The 24,141-nt window shown below is 39.2% G+C and overlaps 1 protein-coding gene across 1 annotated transcript in view; it reads right to left on the bottom strand.

Annotated features, from left to right (window-relative positions):
* UMODL1 (uromodulin like 1) overlaps positions 1-5,541 on the bottom strand; it is a 56,904-nt gene extending 51,363 nt beyond the window's left edge. The window contains exon 1 of the mRNA XM_085304585.1: positions 5,466-5,541. Coding sequence (XP_085160711.1) covers positions 5,466-5,541 — 76 coding nt within the window. The remainder of the gene's footprint in view (positions 1-5,465) is intronic.
* Between the last annotated feature and the right edge of the window lie 18,600 nt (positions 5,542-24,141).

The raw sequence follows: 24,141 nt of genomic DNA, 5'->3' as shown, positions 1-24,141 counted from the left end.
AGAGCCTTCAGGTATAAAGCATAAAAAGTGCAATTTAATTCAAATATGTGTAAAGGAAATTAATAGACATGCTCCAAACTTCAGATGCGTCCTCATGGACTAAGAGCTTCTGCAGTTATCTGAGGAAGGGTATTTAGAAACATAGGAAACACAAAAACTGGGAAAAAAAATAAGCATACTATATTTTTAGTTAGGGACAATAGAAGTGGGGTTTATATGCACTACTTCAGCTATCTACATAGTCATCTGTATCTAAGTTCAGCAGCCTAAACTGTCTCTGTAAAGAGTGGAGAAGAACAGGCATTTCTAGGTCAAGTATTTCAGACGTCCACCCCAGGCTCAGGCCATCAAAGTGCCTGTCTTTCTCCACTGACTATAAATGGAACGAAGAATAAGTGACTTACAGGCAGAGGAGTCACAGTAGATGTTTGGAGGAAGACATCCTTTAGACATTGCTGTAGGCTAAAACTGGGTAATCAGACATCACTGGGGAGTAGTTCCATGTGTCTGAGAAAAACGGTATTCCTGGAGCTTCTGTGTTGCCTGTCTACATTTGTAATAGGTAGTGTTAGACCAGGTCCTCTGAGAGCTGCTATGGTTAATTGACTTCAGTTTCAATGAAATCACTGATAAGCTCATTAACTACGTGATTTTATGCAGGTCTGAGAATAAGACTCAGTTTCTAAGACTGAAACTAGCAATGATGAGGGTAGATTTAACATAGAGCAAACTAGTTTTAAATAAAGCATGTAACAAAACTGAAAGTACTTGACCAGGAACAGTTAAACAAATAAACACAGCAAAGGTGGAGCAAAAGAATGAGCAGTGAGCAACCTACAACCATGTCACTGGTAACACTTTATCTCCGGACGCGGTATACAAGCCAGAAGGGCTGAGTCGCCCTGGGTCCCATTTGGGAAAGAGATGGAATAGAATTAATATGTCTGCACTGTCCTTTATATGAAGCAAAAGGAACCTTAATAAAGATAAATGTGAAGCGGATGCAGGGATTCAGCTAAAGCAGGATTGTTATTTTTTAGAGCTCTTAGGAACTACAGCCGGTCAACATAGTGTAACCAGCAAATACACAATTAAAATATTTAAAGCTTAGGGAATCAGAGAAGGTGAAATATGTACAAAAAATTTTTTAAAACCAGGTGCTTGGGAATCAAGTGCTTTCATTTCCAGTTAAGTAAAAGACTCAGGCAGAGTATGAACAGGACTGATATAAAGAGCTTTGAACAGGAAAATCCATTTCGCAGTACAAGGAAAAACACCACAGGCCACAAGAGTGTCCTGAGGCCAGCTCGACTGAGTGACCTAAAAGGTCTTCCTCCAGCCTTAATCTTAGCAACTGTTTGAATAAAAACAGCCTGAAAGACATGCCTTGCTTTAGAAGTTCAAAAGGCCATGATGGAAAACAGATTTGGAGCAGAAAGCAGTGGACACAGCATGGGAAGCACTTGTGGGCTTCAGCTTTTCCCCATTATCCATTAGCGTCCCCCAGTTCCCTAGGTAAAGGGGTGCTAATGCCTCCCACTTGCACCAGACCCTGAGCACAGGCTCCTGCAGCCACAGGGCTCCACACATCCTGCCCTTCTGTGCTTCCAGCCGGACCCTGGCTCTGTTCCCACGGGCACCACTAAACAGTCCTGAGGTCACGGGGCCCCACATGGAGTGAGGTGTCAGTGAAGTGTCCCTTGCCCTGGGGCCACAGTGCCAGTAGCCCATGGTGCAGCTCACTCTGGCAGCGGGCAGTGGTGCTGAGCCCCTCTGCCCTGGGGCAAAAGGCAGCATTAGATGCCAAGGGGCTGTCAGGCCTGGGGGCCCCAGCAGCCCTTGTTGTCCCTGTCCCCCCACCCCAGGCCTCCTCCCACCCAGCCTCAGCCTGTCTGTGACCATCAGCTGCTGCTCCATGATGCCGCAGCGGTGCAAGCTCCAGCCTCACCATGGCTCTGCCCCTGTCCACCATAGTCCCCCCCCCCCAAACTTCCCTCTTGGGTGACCACACCACCCCACCTTGTCCCAGCCCCACAGAGGTGCCTTGTGACCACTGGTGCCACTTCGGGCCCTGACCTGCAGATCAACTTCCCGGCTTGGCTTCAGCCCGGCTTGGTCAACATGAACTTGCCTGGTGATGTCACTTGGTCAAGCCTGCCCATCATCTCCAGCTTGGCCTGCTCCCTCACTGAGGTGCTGCAGGATGACCCTGGTTGGTGGGGTCCCAGCCCTTCCAGCCATCGTTTTCCCTTAGCTCCCAGTTCCCCAGCCCTTAGGGAGCGACTGGTGCTTGCTGCACCTTTCCAGGAGCACAGTGGAGAACAGGGGGAGAGCTAGAGACCTCCCAGCAGGGTCCAGAGAACCACATGCTGCTGCTGCTGAGAATAGGTCAGTAGGAGAACATCAGGAATAAGTGCATATCCTGAAATCTCATCACTTGCTTTTTCCTCTTCCCCAACCTCAGGAAGGGCATCTCTCTGTCTGGTCCCTGAGGCTAGCTCCAAAGACAGCAGCTTAAAGGCTTTTACTTTATTAAAAAGCAGCAGAGTTGTGCTTTTTCCTTGAGAACAGAGTCAAGAGAAATGGTTGTGAGCAGCAGGAAGAGGGGACATGGCTTTTCTCAAGCCAAGGAGCTCATATCTGTACCTTGCCTGACACAGGAGAGAAACCTGATGGCTAGGATGGAGGGTTAAAGGGATAACAAAAACCTGTACCCAGCTGTGGGACGTAAGTGAGCCAGAGAAAGTAGCCTGGCCTTCCCATGCCTGGTATGGTACCCTTTCCCAGGTACCACGCTGGGAAAGGGGCAAGAGAATAACTCTAGGTTCCAGATCATAAATAAGAGGCCAAAGGCTGTTTTTATCCAGTGCATTTGACTGATTACCATTTTACCTAAAATGCAAAGCAGTGCCTCAGAAGAAACAGGTAGCCATCATTGCATCTTGTAAAGCATTCCCTTGATACTTGTTAGGAGTGCTCTGAGAATATCTACCGTAGCAAATGTTTTTAGACATGTAGACACGGAAAAACAAACAAACAAAAAAAATTGTTTCTGGACCCTGATCAGGATTATATATGTGAGATAGATAAAATAATGCTTCACCCTATCCAGACTAGGACAGGCCTGAAAGCATACACAAAAGATATCAAGATCCTTCCTGATCTTTATGTCTTACTCTTTGGAAGCAAATGGTGGAAGGCAGGTGTTTCCAGGGCTAAAGCTGTGGCTGGAAGGGAAAGGGCTGAGAGGATGGGCCACAGTTTTGGACCTGAATGGATAAATACCCAAACTGGTATGAAAAAAGTATCTAAATCATTTTGGATCGAGCCTTTGTCTGAAGAATGTACACAAACACCTGCTGGCAATCAAAGAAGGTGGGAAAAGCAAGACAACTTTTGTTCTATGGAAATAAGAAAGAAAAAGTTAAGGAGTTAAAGTATAAAATCATATTAGGATGGGGTGGGGGCTATAAGAGAGAACTGTGTAACCTGACTCCTGTCAGTATTACTCCTCCATTTCACCAGAGTTCATATCAAAGCACAGCTAAAGCAATGCAGGAATTCAGAGAGAGCAACCAAGTAAGAAGAATGTCAAAGACGTGTCTCAATGCGGAGCTGAGGCTGCAGCAAGGACATCACACTGAAAAGGTAAAAATTCCACAGTCAACTGAACTGGCTGAGGCTTTACAGCAATATGCAGTGCAAATACAGGTATGAATACAGATAGTAAAATGGTATAGAATTAGACACAGTTTATAAATAGAAACTACAGCTGTCAGAGAGATATGAAATCATATTTCATACTTAAACAATGACACTAGGTATAGAATGAAACTGCCAAAGGCAAAAGAGCAGATTTGATATATCACTACAGTGGTACAAAGATCTCTCTTTAGAAGAGGTAAGACGAAGGGTGACAGAATAAGGCACCACACCACCACCACCCTTACCGCCATTCATCACTCCTGAAGGGAGATTTCACACTCACAGAATTCAATTATTTACTGACAACAGTTTTCTCCTGAGCAACATTAGTTAGATCAGTTTAGGCTCTTCAGCAAACTGGCTTTCAGTCTTTATTACCTCCAGCTTTGGGATTATGGCACTATCAAACAGATTTAAACTGCACTGGCTGTTTTTCCATCAACACACAGCTGAAGTCAATAGCAAAGTAGGCGTTAGTAGTGTTACATTAGGCCTGTCATCTCTGAACTTTATGTTTCTGTCTCAGGAACCACTAGCAAATTTTATTATGCTAAGCAACAGCAAACCCAATTAAAGCAAACAACTTATTAATAGAAACAAATTTTCACAGGAGAGGCTGAAAGGAAATCTCCTAAAGCACTCAAAATTCAAGGCCAGACCACATTAGGCCTGGTATCTGAAAGCATAGTCAAAAAATCAGCAATAATAAGAGCTTGGAAGTATTTATGCCACAGGCTTAGATGCAGTTCTGGAAACCTCACAAGAGCTGCACAAGTGCCAGAAATGCCACTGTTAGTTTGAATCTGCAAAATCCTTTCTCATCTGAGCACAGCAAGAGCTAAAAACAAGGCCCTCTCTCACATTGACATAACCTCAAAGGTAGCCTAAAGCAGTTTACTTTTGTAACCTCAAAAGTAACAGACTCATAGAGGAAAGCTCAAGCTCAGCTTCAAAATGCAAAGGCTCCAAAAGTGAAAAAAATATAGATTAGGGACATGTTTTCTATGCTTTACTAACTATGTTTGAAGTAACACCATTGACCTTAAATGCTAGCAGAATGGAGGTTCTGCTGCTGCTCATTTTGTAGCTACATCTTTTTTTAATGTGAATTTGACACAATAACCAAGAAAAATTGGCAAGGCTGTCTTGTATTTTAATTGAGACTTGCAAAACCACTTAATTAAAAAAGATGGAACAAAGAACAACCAGAAATCACATTTTTTCCCATCTAAATAAATTAAACTAGAAACTAAGAAAAAGTTATGATTTAAATTAGCAGCTACAACTTAGCAATGTGGCTAGATTTTCCCAATTAAAACCCATACCATAGACAAGAGTTAAACAACATGGCATCCACAACCTCAATTTATGCATCTCCTGAAATTTCCCAGGTATATTAATACATAATTTCCTCAAAAAGTTAAAAAAGTTTAAAGTTGAAAAGGCGTTTCCATAAAAATCCAGGCATTACTGAACATAAAGCAGCAATTCTACTCATTCATTTCTGGCAAAAGAAAATGCCAAGGCTTTTGCCTGAGGACTAGGAGATGGGGGCAAGCGTGTTTTGGCTTGATTAGATTTTTGTTTGCTTATTTGTTTAATTTTCAATAGAGGATTCTTAAATGGTTGTTGAGACATTGCCAGCTCTCCAGAGAGAGGTTGCCATGGTTGTTTTATTTCCAATAAAGAGATATCTTGCATCCAAACTGTGTAATCCTACATAAAAGCCGGGGTTCTCTGACAGGGTTTCCATCACTCACCTGTAATTTCGTTTCCCCTTCCCTGCTGTGTGGCTGTGCAGAAGATAAGAATAGAAATAATGGTGATCTTGGCCATTTTATCAGCCATGCTGGACGAGAGCCCTTTTTCTTGCTTTGTTTCCAGTGCAATCAAGCTCACTTGTCTTTACTTTGGGCTTTTAGAACAGGGGAGAAGCTGCTCTGTTCTTGCCTTTTGCAGATAGGCGATAACTACTAGCAACAAAGACAAATAGGCTCCAGGGGGAATTTCACTGGTGCAGTCTCCTTTGCACCTTCCCCAAGGAACCCGCCTCTTCTACCTGCTCTGCTTGGTCCACCCGCGGTCACTGTGAGGAAAATGCATTTCAAAATTACTGTTTGTCCTTCTGAGCACTTATTCCCTCTTACAGCTTGAACACCTAACAAGCAGGAGCCAGAGTAGTGTATACCTCAGCTGTCACTTATATACATGTATGTTGAATTTTGCTTCTGTTCACACATCAGGTGATAATTATATTTGGGTCCTGAAAGTTAATTCTGTGCCTCAAAAACAAACTGACTAAGAGCAAAAGCAAGTCAATTATCTGTAAATGATTTTTCCTGAATTTGAGCTGTTTCACTGTCTATTCTCATTTTGCTCCTCATTTCATTTCAATTTTGGCATAACATAAACTAGGCAAACAAGAATGCTTATTAGGCAGAGCATATTTGAAAATGTATATTTGAAAAACCAAAATCCCTTTCTCTTCCTATGTAAACCAGGAAGGCAGATCCCCAAGAGAAAGGTATTTATAGCTTTACAAAGCAGGATAGGTTACTTCAGTGCAGCATTGCTTGGCTTATTTTTGATTTGCCCAAACTTCTATTGAGAATGCTTTGGGTGAAAATGAGTATAGGAGAAAATTTCAACTGAAAAAATATATTCTTTTTTTTTGGTTTGGAAGCATTGCTGTTATGCCTCAGGAGAATGTGTACCTCAACTCCCCTTCTCATGCATGCACCAATAGACCTAGTTAGGCTGCATCTTTTACCTCTCCTCTTAGCACAGGGAGGCACTATGAGAGGCCCAGACCATAGACTTTGCAGAAGATGCAATTTGGTTGGAAAAGCCTACCTATAAAAAGAAGAGGACTTGAGTCAGTGAAGCACAATTTGCAAATAGAAATATTCCTCTTCATGGCCTTTTACCTTTTTTTCAATGAACAAGCCAAAATTTCTGGGAAAAAAAAAAACAATTTGATTGAAAATTTTCAGCTAGCACTAACAAAAATGATCTCTCATCCTTAGAAATCATTTTGAACATTCTGCAAGAGTAATGTGTCCTGGGAAAATTCAAATACAGGTAATTCCAGACTAGCATCTGAATTAGATTGCATCTGGGGTCTCACACTTACTGGTCTAAATAGCTGGATGGCATTGCCATATGCCTTAAACAGCTGCTGCTTTCGACAGTTGGCTGTAAGACGAATGTCACTGTCTTCATCATTCAGGGCTTCCATAACTGAAGTATGATCCTCCAGACCATGTATTAAAGGACTAATGTTTAAAAGACTTAGGTATATGCCCAGCTTTATGACTATTGAAGAACATGGATAAAACTTTGCATATCAACAGCTCAGTCTTATGGCTGGTGGCTGTAGCAGGCTTGTATTCTGGGTAGGCAACTAACAGCAAGTTAGAATTGTGTTGCAATAGTGAATTAAATTGGCCCTATATACATACACAGAAACCCATACACAAACAAAACAAAAAAAGTCAGTAAGGGATAATAAGAAATTGATACAGAAGATGTGTGTATTTCAGGATTTATCCTATATCACAGAATCATAGAATCACAGAATGGTTGAGGTTGGAAGAGACCTCTGGAGATCATCTCATCCCACCCGCACTGCTCAGGCAGGTTCACCTAAAGCACTTTGCACAGGATCACATCCAGGCAGGTTTTGACTATCTCCAAAGAAGAAGACTCCACAGCCTCTCTGGGCTACCCATTCAGTACTCTGTTACTCTTACAGTAAAGAAATTCCCCCTCATATTCAGCTGGAACATCCTGTATTTCAGTTTGTGCTCATTGCCTCTTGTCCTGTCACTGGGCATCATTGAAAATAATCCGGCCCCATCCTCTTGACATCCTCCCTTAAGATATTTGTAGACATTAATAAGATCCCCACTGTCTTCTCCAGGCTAAACAGGCCCAGCTCTCGCAACCTTTTCTCATAAGAGAGATGTTCCAGTCCTCTAATCATCTTCAGAGCCCTACGCTGGACTCTCTCCAGTGGTTCCATGTCTCTCTTGTACTGGAGAGCCCAGAATAGACACGGTACTCCAAATGTGGCCTCGTCAGGGCTGAGTAGAGCAGCAGGAACACCTCCCTCAACCTGCTGGCAACACTCCTCCTAATGCACCCCAGGATACCACTGATCTTGGCCACAAGGGCACATTGCTGGCTCATGGTCAACTTGTCCACCAGAGCTCCCAAGTCCTTCTCTGCAGACCTGCTTTCCAACAGGTAAAAATAATATATATTGTATGTTATCTATTATACATTATATTTTTATATATTATATTAAATTAGTATATGTGTGTATATATATATGTATATGTATGTGTCTGTATATTTGTGTATATATATAATATAATGTATAATATATAATAATATAATTTGCAAAGTATTGGGGGTTCTGATTCATATAATTTTTTCAGAGTTATAATTTAGGCACACAGTAGCTTATATTTTCAACAATGCAGATATCAGAAGACACCATTCAGAGTGATAATTAATCATGCATCCTGTGCCTTTACAATCATTCTCAAATCTTCCAGATCTAGTCTTGCACTGCAGAAAGTTTAAGATGATACCCTGCATCCCAGGCAGCAGCACATGCTCTTTATATCATTGCAGTTGCTGTAAAAAGTTGTGGTTACTAAAGACAACTCAACACACTCTTCAGGGAAGATAGACAGATTTATCAATCATTTTGGAAAACTATCCACCTTGATATGCCTGGTTAATTACATATAATTATATTTTTAGTAACCATTGGTGTATTTCATAGACAGATTTTTAGTCTTTTTTTTTTTTTTACCTTATTCCTTTCAGTTAGGTATTATCTTGGGTTATCTGTGAAAAAAAATGCTCACTTTCACTTTGGTGGTAGGGAAAGACAAGGAGAGGAATGGAAAAGAAGATGCTTAGTGGAATTATAGCCCCAGCTACATGGTGCCAATAATGCATTGGAGTGCAGTCTGGAAAGAGCTCATCACAATTCTCCTAGCCCAGTCATCTGGAACTGATCAGTTCTCCTGCCTCTTTTGTTTATATTTTCTGCAATTACATTTGTAATGTTCAAATTGATCTAAAGCAATGCAATTTATACAAAGAAGGGTTGTGCCAACTAAAGCCACGTCAAAATCCATTAAGGGTGACTTTGTAGGTTGAGGGAGCAGATTTTTTGAGATGGGACACATAATATTTTGACCCTCATATATTATAATATCAGTAATTGGAATATTGTAGCCAAGAGCAGGCTTTGCCATCATACTTTTTATGGATTTATTTCTTTAGACAAATGCTGTTTTGATTAATTAGTCACTTAGAAGATTCCTGATTTAGGTTAGGAGTTTGACCCAGCAAGGTCAGTTGCCGCAACATTCCATTTTGCTTTGTCTTATTTTGTCTATCAATCGGTAATTGCTATTTCAGATGCCCAGAATGGTTATTGCTTTTCAAGACGGACTAGTTTGCATGCAAGGAGCAAGGCTATGCATCTGTCCTCCATGGTAATCCAATAAAAGCTGCTCTGTGCTCCAGAAACCGGCATGTGTCCCATAGATGTAAGAAACTCAAGGCCTGAGAACTATTAAATCATTTGATCTGACCTCTCAATATCAGCTGTCAGTAAGTTTTTCTTAGATCCCCTTCCAGACCTCAATCATTTTAATCTGATTTCAGCCTTTTAGTCTAAGAAAGGCTAGATTATAGTCACAGCAGTCAAGTGGAATAGATAGAGGAGCTGCGGATCTCACAGGGGAAATAAATTGATCTGGTCAGGAATGCACTGCCACTTGCTGCTGATGAAGGCAATGAGAAGTTCCTTGAGAGAGACAATAAACGAGGCCTGATTTCCCTCCGATTTCTGCCCTGTGATTGCATTCTCTCTTGTCGGTGTCCCACACATGAAACTTGTCTCACAATTAGCGCAGTCTTTAAAACTGCCCCTGCTGTGACACTTCAGATGGTGTCCAGCAAAGGTCAAGATCAAACTACAGTCTTCTCCTCATTGGGGCATTGCTAAAGTTTCTTTTTATTTCTCCACTCCTGATCTTTATGAAGCCTATAGACACTTAATCACTTTTGAGACTGTAGATGATCAGTCAAAATTGGCTTAAGTTGGTCAACAAGGCCAAAAGGTAACAGAAGAGAAGAACACTCTGACTTAGCCAGAAGTAACTTCTGTGCTATTATAGACAGAACAAATCACTCCTGTCATCAAGACAAAAACTTGTTCCAGCTTCTGAAAATCAGTATGTATAATAGACACCTTAAAGTCTACTCCCTACGGAGGACTGAACTTTCCAGAAACCTTCAATATTCATCCTTCAGAGTTAAAACACTAGTCTGGGATTTCAGAGGCCTGAATTCCCTGCCCCTGCCACAGAGCTCTCATGAAACCATGAGGGAGTCACACCAGTCAAATTTGTCAGTGCCCCGAAGTCATAGGGGGAGGCCGAAGGCCCCGTACTTCAGACCTTGAGAAAGACATGGTTACAATGCTAAAAGTATGCTTCTGCTTATGTTATCTGGGAAAAGCTGCAGCAGGAAAATCACTATTTTGCAAGTATATGCTGTGGCTATGTAAGGATGGACAATAGCTAAACTGACAACTGTCTTGAAGGGGTGGCTGTTTCTGTAAGCCTCAGATCCATACCCAGAAAGTGGAATAGTAACACTTGGTTATTTTACTGATGTGTTTTAGAGAAAAAATGAGTTAAAGATGAAGGGAGGTCCACACACTACAGTAAAAAATGTTCACTCAAAAGCCCTAGGAGTTAATTAGCTCAACTGTGCTGTCTTGCAGGCAGAACAAACCCTGACTGTATCCAGTGATTTGCTCCATCTTACCAGCAAACTGTTCCTCAGGAAAATCTTTGCGTTGTGCTTTGTTTCTCCCTGAACATGCATAAACTATCTTAAAGTGACTCATGAGGAAAAAGTCCTTATTGGTAACAGCAGGAAAAAATATGAGTCAGGCGGAGGTCATGCTGAACCTCTGCCTGGCCTTGCTCCTCTGACTGAGTACCGATTGTGCAATCTGAGGACAGAGCAGCACTTATTTTCTCCAGGGCCCGATAGCATGATCCCATCCCCAGTACAGAGCTTGGCACCAGATGAGACTGTTGATCACACCTCACACAGGATTTGGAAGTGCTGCAGGGAAGAAAGTCCCATCTAAGACATTCTCATACTGTGTTTTTTGTTTATGACTCTAAAAGCAGGCATTTTCAAAAGAAAATCGTCTGGGTGATGGGTACTACCCTTTGCTATGAAGGCATACTTGGAAGAAAAGTCAGAGGGTCTCTCCTTCTCAGCATCCCCCCATGTGGTACAGGGACTTGAGGCTACCTGAAGCCGGCACTCGGCGCAGAGGGTTGTGTCTGCCCTGTATCAGCACTCAGTGACCCAATGGGAGCCCTCCTCACTCTGCCTCTTGCGCGTACCAGCTCTACCGATGTGCAGTCAGCTCAGTTCTCAGGCCAGGTCGTCCGTTCTCTGCAGTGAAGAACCAGGAACACAGCAGCGACACTGAGCTCATGTGTCGTTGTTGACTCAACACCATGGGGCAAGGGCAGTGTCCAGTAGTGACCAGCCTGCGGATGTGGCCAGACTTCACCGGTTTGTGCAAACGCTGCTGCCTGTATGCCTCTTCTGACTGAAACTTCTTCCCAGTTTATCCATCTTAAACCTGTACAGCATGCAGCCGTGCTATGGACAGGAAGGGCAGAGGACTGTGCATTCAGCTGGTCATTCCCCACCTTTAATCCTTTTCTTGCACACACACAAACACAAAACTTGCTTTTTTAAAGCAGATATTAGAAGCACAGAATGAAACAGCCAAAATATACAGCCCATTTTTCACTACTAGTCAACATAAAATTTAGCTGTTTCTTCCAATCAAGAGATACACAAAGAACCAAGTACATTTTTTGATTAGAGATTTCTCTAAATTTTTCCAGAACTAAGCTATAGTCCAAACTCTATAAAATGTTCCCCCATTTGTGCAAGAGTTCTTATTGCCTCATTAGACTTAGATACTTATGTAAACATCTGTTTGAGAGATCTACAGGCAAATTGTTCTCTGCAGGCTCCTATGCCAGGTCAATCAAGAGCAGAGAGGCTCATGAAGGAAGAATCTTTGAAATCAGAAATAGTGGACTAAGGGAACCTATTATATAAAGATATGTAAAGGGTGCAAATTATGGCACCCTTACCCTACTCCTACTGTGTGAATAATGAGTGAGGACTTCAGGAGAGGTTTAAAAGAAATCAGCACATTTTTACCTCATCAAAAGGTAAATAGATTCATTTAGAAGAAGGAAGGCATTACGTTGTTTTGTGAAGGAATGTCTTTTCTTTTCTTCTGTTAAGACATCCCAACAAATACTGGATTGCTAAAAATAAAGGAAGTAGGGAGGATGGGCTTTTTAAACCAAGCAAATAAAACAGTATGCAATGGAGGCTGAAGGCAGAGGGAAGCTTGGGTTAAAAAAAAATTATAATAAATTTAATCTTTGTGCTAAAATATAATGACTAGACAAGTTTGAACTCAAATCTTTGTTTCTGGGGAAGTCTGAAGAAACAGAAAATGCACCAGTAGCTTCACAGATCTCACCACTGAATTGGAATTTTCTTTTCTTTTCTTTTTTAATAAAATACTGGTCTTTTGTCAAATGTAACTGTTGTTTTAGAAAAAAATTCTGCTCGGAGATCGACCCTAAATCACCAGTGGGATTAAAATCAAAGGATCTATGGGTCTTCCACTCTCTTGCTTACCCCCCCCCCCCCAAAATATTATAAATGACTTTTAAGTACCGCTGCAACAGCTGTCTGTCAGAATGAAACCAAGTCCAAACAAATATTCAAACTTGCCCAGAAGGTACTAGTAGGTTAAAACTCTCTCTGAATTACACAGCAGAAGGCGATTCGTGTCCTGTTCTGATTCTGCATTTTGACACATATACATTTGCCATAGTTTACCCGGCAAATGACTTCTGTCATCTCAAGCATCTGCTGAGTTTGAACTTTGGCTTAAAAAGAGAAGAGCAATACTCCAGTATGCACAGCCTTTTCCAGCATGCTAACAAGACTTATTTCACCAGTACCTGTGAATTAAGTAATGGAAGAGTGGAAATCTAATATTAGCCCACAGAGCTCACACAGACGGGGTGCTTTGCAAGACTCTGTGCAGCTAGAAGAAAGCCTCCATCCTTGGAACACGAGTTTTACATTACATTGGGGAAGAACCACGCTCTGTCTCAGCAGAGTTTCTCAGCGCTGATATTTCCACTCCTGATGCCAGGAAAACTGTTGCTGTTTCTACACCCTCTCCTATATGCACTCCTGCCTCAGTTAGATAGCACTGTCTTTTCCTCAAGGTACTCAGCAAATTAAAATCATTCCTGGCTCTTAAAAGCATAAACTGCTGCCACAAATATTTGCGTTTTCTCCATAATACCATAGTGCTGAAAGGGAACATAGATATCTAAACCCTAATTTGGAAAAAAGGCTGTGTTGCCTCACTAGCTTGGTAATCCATAAGAGAAACAGAAACAATCAATGACTTTTTTGCAAACCTGATCAAGAAAAAGGAGAGTGCCTGGCAAGGAGGTAACCTAAGTTGAATGTTTAGAACCGAAAGGGACTTCACACAAGTTCTTTGCATCCTAAGTTGAAAAGAAAGATGCATAACAAAATAAAAGGAAAACAATTTTCTTGATTTTTCTTTCCTTCCAGTTTTCAGAATGCAAAAATCCCAACTAAAATTATTTCACTCTATTAACTTAAAAAAAAAAATTTACTGGATATTGAGAGCAGATATTTAAAGCTCAAACGATGCTTTTCAAAATGTTTATTGGCTTGTGAAAACAGTGGGTTATTTACTGAATCTGTTCTGTACCCTTAATTAGCACAAATGCCAGTAGAGAAACTTCCTGTGCGCTTTCTCCCATGCATGAGAAAAATTCCTCAGTGAAAATAGATTTTAATTCCATTCTTGAAATCAAACATCTGGCTTTCATTAAAGAGACACATGATCCTGTCCTTTGTGAGATTTGGATTGCAAGTGCTCTGGGGCAGAGAGTATTTTTCTTTGTTATTTGCTACTGAAAATGATAGGGCCTTCAGTTTATAGAAATAATAACAACAATGCTACTCCTGAAGGATGACAATAATATGATTGTTGTCATGATTAACATTAGTACGTCTTTCAAATGCCAAGTATAAATATCAGCACACACCATATTCTATCACTCTTCATCTTTATAATTCATTTCTAATATATTCTAAAAACCACTGAATCTTGTCCTGCTCAAGGTTGTGAGCTCATGAACTGATTTAAGGCCAAAATTCCCATTGAAACATGGGAGTCAAGGGTATGTCACTCTTCTCAAAAAGGCGATACTGCTGATATAATCATGCGCATCACTTTAATGAGAGACACCAGAATGTGTGTGCACTTCCCTCTGAAAAGTAGCAGGCAAATGAAATAGGATTGCATCTAGCACATTTTCATTTATTTGCTGTTCTTGGCTTCTCAAAGATATGATGGGATGGATGGATCAGAGCCCACTGGCGAGGTCAGAAAAGGCTTTATGATAGTCTACAAAACTTTCAAGCCTCAGCTGCATAGGATTTAAGAAAGCAAAAGCTTAGCTGATGACAATAGTGAACTAATACTTTGCATATATGCCCCTGACTCTAAGTAATCGTGCACTAAGATAAACATCTGAAGGCAATGCCATTCTTCGCTTGTAAAAGATCTGTTTTTGATAGAATCTTTTACTTCCCGGAGCAAGATGGACAAGAATCATTTTTTGAAAAAGCTGTTGGCCACGGGACAGGATATAGAGCAATACACAGAATTATCTACTTTGGGCATTGGAAAAGCTCACAGGATGAGATCCAAGTGCTCATAAACTGCAGCAGATGGATAGATTCTTAATCAACACTCTGAGAAAATTATCCTGATTTCAGTGTGGGAACTTGAAGCTTCTCCCAGGATTTGGTGAGTATGTATCCTTATCAGCATGGTGGGAACCTCCTGGTACAGAAAGACACAGAAAAGCATCCTTTAGTAACAAGTATATCTTTATAGTAACAAGGGTCTAATAATAAAAGCATTTACTATACGATCCACAACTAAAGAAATGTTTTCATGTTAAAAATTACAAGTTAGAGACAGTTATGCATTCTGAAGAGCTGCAGTTACACAACACAGCCCAAAATTTAACAAATTGCCTGGAGTTTCACTGGGCAGAGGTGTGATGTAGACCCGGAATAATGGGCTCTACATAATTCTTTAGTCCTCTGGCCACAGAAAAAGAGGAAAAGTCAGATTTTTTTTCCATTTAAGAAGATTCTAAAGCACCCTCGAAAGAAAATATAATCAAAAGGAGCTAAAGGCAACTTCCAGCTACACTGATAAGCCATTCCTTTTAGCTGTACCAAGCACAAAAATTCTTTCTTTCTTTTCCCCATAAAGATCTGAATTCTGAAAAGTCATGTGCCTAAATTATGCAACCATCTAGTCCCTGCTGAAATGGGCTGATCTTCAATCTAGAGTTGCCTAAAATTAAATTTGAGAAGACTATTTTCCTAGAAGTGTAAGAGTTGTGCACATAACTCAATATCCTCTTATAAAAATCTGTTCTGCATTCCTATAAACAGAACTAATGATTATCCAGCAGAAGGAGTTTTTGTATCTAATTTAGTTGCAGCTCCTCTTCTCTGTTTCCCTTTTACATTTCCACCAGTCTAAGCAGTAAACGTAGATGAATCTGATTTGTTTAGTTCGTTTCTTAACAGTTTTGGTGTTCCTTCTATATATATATGCACATGTACATGCATGTATTCAAGTATATATATATGTACATATATATGTATATATTCACAAATACATGTGTATGTACATGTATACACAAACACATACATATACATATATGTCTGTGCATGCATTTGTATGTGTACATACACATATGCACAAAGATATAATCATTGCAAGGGAAATGGTGATTCAACAATGTTAATATGTAAATTTAAAATGATAGAAATCTATTGGTGTGTTGAAACTTGATTTTACAAAACTGATTTTGCAACCGTGATTACACTCTTTAAGCATCACAAGTCATACAGAAAGTGTGATGAGGAAGGACCAGGTCTAACACACATGGAGATGACAAAGGAGAAAAAAAGGAAATAGAAGCCATAGCTTCCATTAAAGTCTTGGGCAACTGTGTAATCAGTGGGCAGGGAAATGGCTCCCTGTGCAATAGATTCTCGAGTCTGGTGTTGTAAACACCTTCTAGAATTTTATCTATCAGTTTAGTTTAAGCCTCTGTCCCTAACAAGTCTTTACATGCACATTATAAAGGCAAATCCCAAAGCACCTTATTAACTTGTTTATTCTTTCCAGCTCTCTGCATTCAAGCTAAATCATATTATATAATTAACTTCTATGAAAACAAACATATTTTGTTTTGCATGTTTAAGGATCAATTCAAAATCTCTTCTTTTCAAAAAAAGTATTTAACTGACTTAGTTATGATCATTTTGATATCTGAATTATCTTCCTATACTATGAAAAAAAGGGAGATACTACTGAAGTTATGTTCAAAATCATTAAGATATAAAAGTCTGTAACTCAAATACTGTATTTCAATGATTTAGACAACTTGATCGTCTCTCCTGCAGGGGAAGTCAAATTCATTATTTTTAGCAGGTAGGATTAACAAGGTGTTCTTAACATGCCACCAGGTTCATCCTGCAGTATGCTAATATTTTTTCTATTGAAAATCCTTGCCTCCAAATTGCAGTGTTCAACTGATTCAATTATTAGCAACTTCTTCTGGCAAATAAAAGGCAACGCGTCTCAACTATGCTGGATGACATTCGTTTGTACGGGAAAGGGAAAGAGACAGTTACCATGTAAACAAAAGAAAAACACGAACAAAATCTCGCTTGCTCAGTTGAGCTCATCACTGGCTAAGCTTGATTTTGATCAGCTGTCCCATCAACAGCAGGATTCACTCTAATAGAATTTACCATAAAAGGAGATTTAGGGGTTTACTGTTATCAGAGGGATTGACCAAATATTAAAATTCCAACAGTAAGAAAAAAATCAAGCTATTTTAAACCATTGATTTTAGCATGTATTTGTTTTCTAGATGTGTAATAGGTCCATTGTGGCTTTCATCAGAACAGCTCTGCATTATATATTTCATGACTTTATAGTCAGTTCATGCAAGCTTGTTTCCAGTGTTAATATAGTCCCCAAAAATGCAGAATGTGGGAATTCTCTGAGTGTACTCCAGCCTGAGAAACCGGTAAAGTTTTTGTCCACTTCTTCTCAGTGTATTCCAGGAGAAAAAGACATTCAGCTCGTCCTTTATATTGTTGGAAGCTGAATTCACTGACAAAAATGCCCTAACTGTACAAGTGATAGGAAAAACTACTGTTATTCAAGGGAGTTCAGTGGACCTGCAGCAGTTTGCTTGCCTGAAGCCTACTATAGAAATGAGGTCTTTACATTGATCTACCAAGCACAAGATACTGTGAGTGTATGAGGTTACATTTAAACCATATCATGTATATTGAATGGATAATAAAATGTCATATAGAGATACATTAGAAAAAGATTCTTGCATGCCATGTGAAGACATGATTTTTTAAGATGCATTTGAAAATAAAGGAAAATTTAAATTATATTCTAATAAGCTATTTATGATCAGTTCAAACTAAGTTTCGCTGAAAAGAAGCTTGAGAAAACACAAGAATGTCTTTCAGTAAATATTTATGGAAATACAGAAAGAGGAACAGAAACATGGTCATAAATTTGCCTGGATGAATAGAAGATGTCATTAGTATTCGTTAAGGAACATGGGGTTCCTCCTCTTGGGGGAATCACAGTGGAAAATTATAAACAGATTTTTTTGCACACAATCATAAAATAAATTCCCAGTTCTGTAGTCAGTGCTGGAGATATTGCCAGGCAACAGGAAATGATTGTCATATATTGAGAGAATGCCCTGAATTTATTATTTTTAGGTCTTCCATAAGTGACACAACTCAAAGTTCTGACTAGGTTTTGTTCCAGCGAATCCATATTTCAGGCTATTCATATGTCCAGAAGTTTCACCAAATTTAAAAACACAAAAGCATCTCCTTCTTTCACTAAAGTATGTAGCTATCAAGTGATAACAATCAGTACACAGTTTAATGGAAATTAAGGGTTTGGTTATGCCCACTCAACATTATCCTTCCACCCCAATCAGAACTTTGGGAAGATCTGTGAGGGCAAATTGCCTTCTCTTACAGTCAGGACACACCTGGTGTATGCATTACAGGAATGCACCAAGCACACTGCATGGACTACTGCAGTTATTTCCAGTAGGAATGCAGTCTTGATGTCAGTGAAGCCACCATAACCCTCAGTAATTTTTTCCAGTGGTTGATTGTCCTCACTGTTAAAATTATCCTGCATTTTGTTCCTTCTCTGAATTTATAAAGCTATATCTTCCAGTTCTGGAAGCTCATGTTTTTTGCTGTTGGATTAAGTTAATTACCTTTTTTGCTTAGAACATTTTCAGAGGAAATGCTTCTGTTTTCCCTAATTTTTTTTAATTGAAGAGGAGATGATGTTGAACGGTTCAAGCCCTAGAAACAAAAAAAAAGGGAAGGGGGGTAAAGCTATACTAGAAGCCATAAATTTAGTGTAGAGTTAGTGAGGGGTTTTATGAACTATTTACGTGGAGAGGTGTATTACATGATTGCAACAGCCCTTTTTAAATTGAGAAATTTTTAATCCTGCAGAATTTGAGGTAGGTAACAATGATAAATCAAGTAATTTTCAAATATTTCCTGTAAAATGCAAATGCATATATAATCTTTAAACTTTAGTCTATTAATGATTTGGCATTGCATATTTCTTTTTTAAATATTAAATATTTGGATGTTCACCTTTCTCAATAGTATTTTTTCTACATTTGCTATAGACTAAAAATATGTGTTTAGCCAGATTTTTTCAGCTAAGCTGGTAACAGATAATTTGTTAAGCTATGGTGAACTAGAACACTTGCAATTGTCTCTCCATACCCACCAGTTGCAGCCACCTGACAGATGGAGGTGCAATTAGTCCGAGCCCAGTTTTTGATAACTGTACACTGAGCAGCTGCTATCCTTGTGTTGGTACACACTCAGATAGAGGGCTATCCTATAAATGAGTATCTGGAATATTCAGCAAACACATTTGATCCAGGACATCTCCAGACACTCTCTGCTGCAAGGTTTTTGTAGATACCTGGTTCTAACTTAAAACACCCTGAAAAGTAGTGGTAACTTTCCTCTGAGCTAACTCCTGGCTAAAGAAAACAAGTCACATCTTAGTACAAGAGTGAGTGGAGTCCTCTGTCTCATTCCCATAAAAGCTGAAGTGCAATACAGGCAAGAAGAAAGAAACCATTTGAGACTGAGGAAGGGGAAAGGAGTAATTAGGAAAAGCAGAGAAAATGAAAGAGAGAAGATAGGAAGGAAGGATAGAAGGAAGGAAAAGACAGAGCTCCATGTTGCTAGAAATAGCCTTTGCCAATTACATATAGAATGTAATGCCTCCAAAGGACCCAATTAAGGCAATGGAAATGTAGAAGCACTAATGCAGGGATGAATCATCTGACCTAAAACAGAGGAGATGATGAAACATATAAGGGAAGAAAGTATGTCACTTTAGCTTTAATAGTATAATAATTCCAGATATAATCTCTCAAAAATATTTGGCTAACAGAAACCCCACACTAGTGTTGGTTACTACAGCTTTATGCAGGTACAGTGGAGAAATTTTCTATTATAAGCTGCAGCTAAAAATGGGCAGTCTGCCTCTTTGTTGGTCTCATGCACAAAAACTAGCTAGTACAAAATACCACACATGCTAGCCCATCGCCAAGAGTGCCACTGTCAATGAAGTATGCAAATTAATCTAAAGATCAATTCATCTTCGTAAAATAGTATGTCATGTATGTCATAAATCATAGAATCCCTTCTCAATTTCTCTCTTCCTGGACAGTGTTATACTAACAAATAAAATGAGACACCACAGACTAGCTCTCATGACATTGTAGGTTTCCAGCAGTTATGAAGCAATGGGGAGAAGGTTTCCAGAGCAGAGACCCTCTACATATTCCTAGAGCTTGTATAGCCCTACTTGAAATGAAAAAATGTCCAGCTGAAGGGAAAAAATCATATCCCAGCAACTGGGCGACATTGTAGAGATGAGAGGGCAGAATTTCTGTTCCACATCACACCTTTCTGCAGATTGCTGGGAACAAATATACTCCTTCAGTAACTCCAGCATCCATTAACAAGAGTATGGCAGTCAGAGTCCTCAGCTGCAGATTTAAGACTATTTCTAAATCCCTGCAATCTACCTTCTCCTCTAGCCTGGAAAAGGCTGAACTGAACTCTCCTGCATGTTACATCTGCTCCATATAGGCTCTAGTATATTAGATTCCAGGAGCAATTCTCCTGTATGTTCTCCTAGCAGCATGGTACCCACAGTCTTCTCTTACTTCAACTACCTCTATCATCCCCATACAAAGGGAAATTTGGGGTTTCACCAGATCATCCCCAACACAGAACCTCCCATTAATATTTAATATAACTTTAATACTACTTTATGCAACTTTGGAAATATGAGGAGACCTTAACAGAAGGAAGAATAGCCACATACCCTGGAAAGACAACAGTTAAGTCCCTCTATAGACCCTATGTAGCTCTGAAGTGCTCAGTATTTTCTGTACTTTGAATTAGCATTTGGTAAGTGTCATCAGCGTCTAACCCACTGTTAGAATATACCTGCATGATGTTAAGGCCAATGTCAACCTAAGATTTCTCTAGTCATGAGCCATCAGGTACTGCAGCTAGTAAAATGTTTTTTTCATATCTGCAATACAGACCATATGTATCAGACATACATAAAATATCACAAAATACAAAAATAAAAAAGGTTTAGAACAAAGATTTGTCTGCATCTCTTCATCCTTTCTATGATGATGCTGTTCAATTTCCTAATTTATGCCAAAAAAAAAATCAGGTACACAGTCTCTTGTGATAACACGTCATGTGCACTAGAATGCTGAAGCTGCCCTGCAGTCTGCCCAAAAGCACATTAGTTGCAAGGTGGAAGTCTAGTTTCAGCAGAATTGACACTTAATATTGTACACTGAGACATATGCAGCACACATGCATTTGGGCAACCACAGAATCTTGGCTGAGATTCAAGAATAGAGGTAGACCATCTGAAGTCTTCCTTTCTACGCGTCCTTCTCCAAAGAGTATTCTAGCTGTACTGGTGGTGTGCAGGCTACAGCTATGAGCGCTACCAACAGAGCTAAGAGAATGACACTGGAGGTAGTAATGCTTGTGTAACTCAGGGAGAGGAAGCCAGTTGTGTAATCGCATGGATACATTTTCTCTCTTCACATTCAGCTTTCTAAACAACATCTATATGTAGCATTGTGTAAACACATATACCTATCAAATCCCAAGAGTGTAACACTTTACAGTGAGTTAGACCTAAAGACCTAAAGCAAGATTCTTGCACTGAAGGGGCAGACAGCCTTTCTGCTGTTCACGTATAATTTGCTCGTACAGAATGAACTGCCACAGGGAATTGGAGGGGAAGAGTGTCAAATTGACACATTAGCAGGTCATGCGAAAAGGTCTCTTCCAGAACAGTGTCTTTGTACTTTCCAGCCTTCCTACACATTTCAGGCAGTCAAAACTGCAGAATGTTTACATAATAAATCCCCTTTCTGGTTTGGGTCTGAATTTATCATGCAAAGAATGAAATTTGACAGTGAAGATTTGACAGTAAGAAATTCAGCTAGTAGCATGAATCTAAAGACATCAATAATTTGGTATCTCAGTTATTTTTGCTATGCCACTTGAACTTTCTACTCAATAATAAATAAATCAGTACTGAAATGACATCAGTAAGACTGCACAGGCCATAAAACTGCAAAAGTTGACCCACTCTTTTTACAGGGCATTATTTCCATATTCACAGCCTAAAAGCAAGTTTCAGCTCCCCATCATAGTCTTGTCTTTATAGAGCACAAAAAGGCATTGAATTAAGTTTAAAGTTTTTATAAAGTGCCAAGGTCTCCTTGAAATACCTGCTTTGTAGTCTTAAAACCAGCATTTAAATGTAATTTATGAAATAACTTAGGGACAAAATAGCATCCTCAAATACAGTATGTGTAACACTTCCAGGCTCTATAAACTCAGAAAACTTCACATAAAAATGATACAACATTTCTGGCACTATTTGATGAAACAAAAACATGCAGAGACAATTTTTGAGTAAATCTATAATGAAAATTCAATTTCCATACTTCTTTCTGATTTTGTATTTGTTACTTTGTGAGAAGTTACCACAAATTGCTTTTAAAAATCAGATACAATTTTCTTAAAAGAAACACACACAAATGCACTTGCTGCAACCTGGAAAATTGCTACCTATCTCTGTGTTACTCGAGGCCAAACTGTCTGATTGATACTGAGGAATTAAAGCATCAAGCTCACTCCATGAATATTCCATAGCACTAATAGCTCTTCAGTGCTTTCTCTGATCCACTTACACAAACCTTCTAGAGAACTGAAGCTCTAGTCACAGTGCCTTCTGCCAAGAAATTTGATCCCTAAAACCATGATTACAGGAAAACAGGATGATAAACATAATCATTGTACTAATGCAAAATTTCACATGATCAATCCATTTACCTTTCTTGAAAGTAAACTTTGCTCAACATGACTAAAAGCACAAGCCTTCCTTTTTTTCTAACAAGCATGAGACACTTCATTTTGCTTTGTTTTTCCTCTCTTGGAGTTAATATAGGGATATCATTCTAGAATATGCTGGCCATATTAAGAATGTCTGTTTTTCCTATTTACTTTTTCACCGATTTCTTTATATACAATTTGTCTGAAATAAAGAGCTAGGATGTACACATCTGTATCCAGAAAATCAAAGCCACTTTTTAAATTTGTCTTTTTTCCATTTCCACTGTAGTCACAATACTCTGTATCTTATTTGTAAAGAACCTCAGAAACCAAACTCCAACTGAAGTTAATCAGAGCTGTGAAAGCAGGTAACAGTAATTCACAGCAGGTCTGCTGCACCATAACAAATTTTGTATCTTAGTTGCCCTTGCACCTTTTTTTCAATGTATCTAGGATCCACGAATGGCTTACCAGATACAAATGAAGGTACCTCATTTTTAAACAACAATCACTGTAGTAACATGACCATCTTCCTGCTTAGAGAATGCATGCCTTAATATCTGTAGTGTATTTTTTTAAAAACAACATTGTCTGACCTTTGGAACTATCACCTTTTAAAGTAGTTTTTTTAAGTAGTGTTTACTAGTATGTAGTCGTCTTCTATGGTAATATCACTATATAGTTTGCACTAGTCTGGCAGCATTTATCTGAAACAGTCTGAGCTCTTAGGCATGTGGATTGTGAGTGGAAAATATTAACTAGATTCTGCTATTCTCAGAAGAATGAGGATGACAGCTCGAAAAGCTCAAAATGTGGCACTCAAACTGCAATACCAGGAATGAAGGCAGAAGTTTTATATTATACCACATCATAATTATTTTCCTGTTGAGAAATCTAAACCTTAAGAAAAAGTTTTGCAGTGGTACTTTGCCTTGAAATGATTACAGAAACATTGCTTCTTTTGTAATACTCTGATTGTATATCTTACTGCCGGTTTGTCATTCTATTCCCATTCTCTCCAAATACCTGCAGTGTCAGTTCTTCTCTGATAAGTGATAGGCTCTAGCTAGAAAAAATAGGATTTCTATTTACCTACTAACAGTCATTATGAGGTTTCATACAAACTTATTAAAGAAGCAAAAAATGAGTTTTCTTTTTCATAGACAGCTGTCAGCAATAATAATGTCAATATTCTTTCTAATGAGCATTCTTCTTTCTTTATCCTTTCCCCTTCTCTTTCCACAGCACAAGTTTTCCTCTAGAAAATCATTATTCAGCTGCTGAACTATGGTTGCCTAAGGGTTTCTCAGCTACTTCTCTGTGGGAAAAAAAAAAAGAAAAAAAAGAAAGAAAAAAAAACACTATTGTCATAAGTTCTAAAATAATCACATAGGGTCGAAATCTTCACTGGAAAATTTTAGAGGTCTATAAATCAAAAAGGGCTGAAACTACTGCTCTAGAAAAAGGAAGCCTAGCTCCCAGGATATGACTTTATTTTAAATATTTTTGTATTGAAAATAAAACAAGTAACTACATTAAAAAACAAGCTATGCAGAGTACACCACTTTGTTCTACAGTACAATATTTGCATCACAAAAAAGAGTAACTTTTTTATTCTTACACATAAAACCAATGCAAGTATATTACAGT

The sequence above is a fragment of the Rhea americana genome, unplaced genomic scaffold, assembly GCF_003343005.1.
Source record: "Rhea americana isolate MKP2758 unplaced genomic scaffold, rheAme1 scaffold_101, whole genome shotgun sequence".
NCBI classification, from domain to species: domain Eukaryota; kingdom Metazoa; phylum Chordata; class Aves; order Rheiformes; family Rheidae; genus Rhea; species Rhea americana.
The sequence above is the reverse complement of the archived record's forward strand: the minus strand, read 5'-3'. Positions and strand labels throughout refer to the sequence as shown.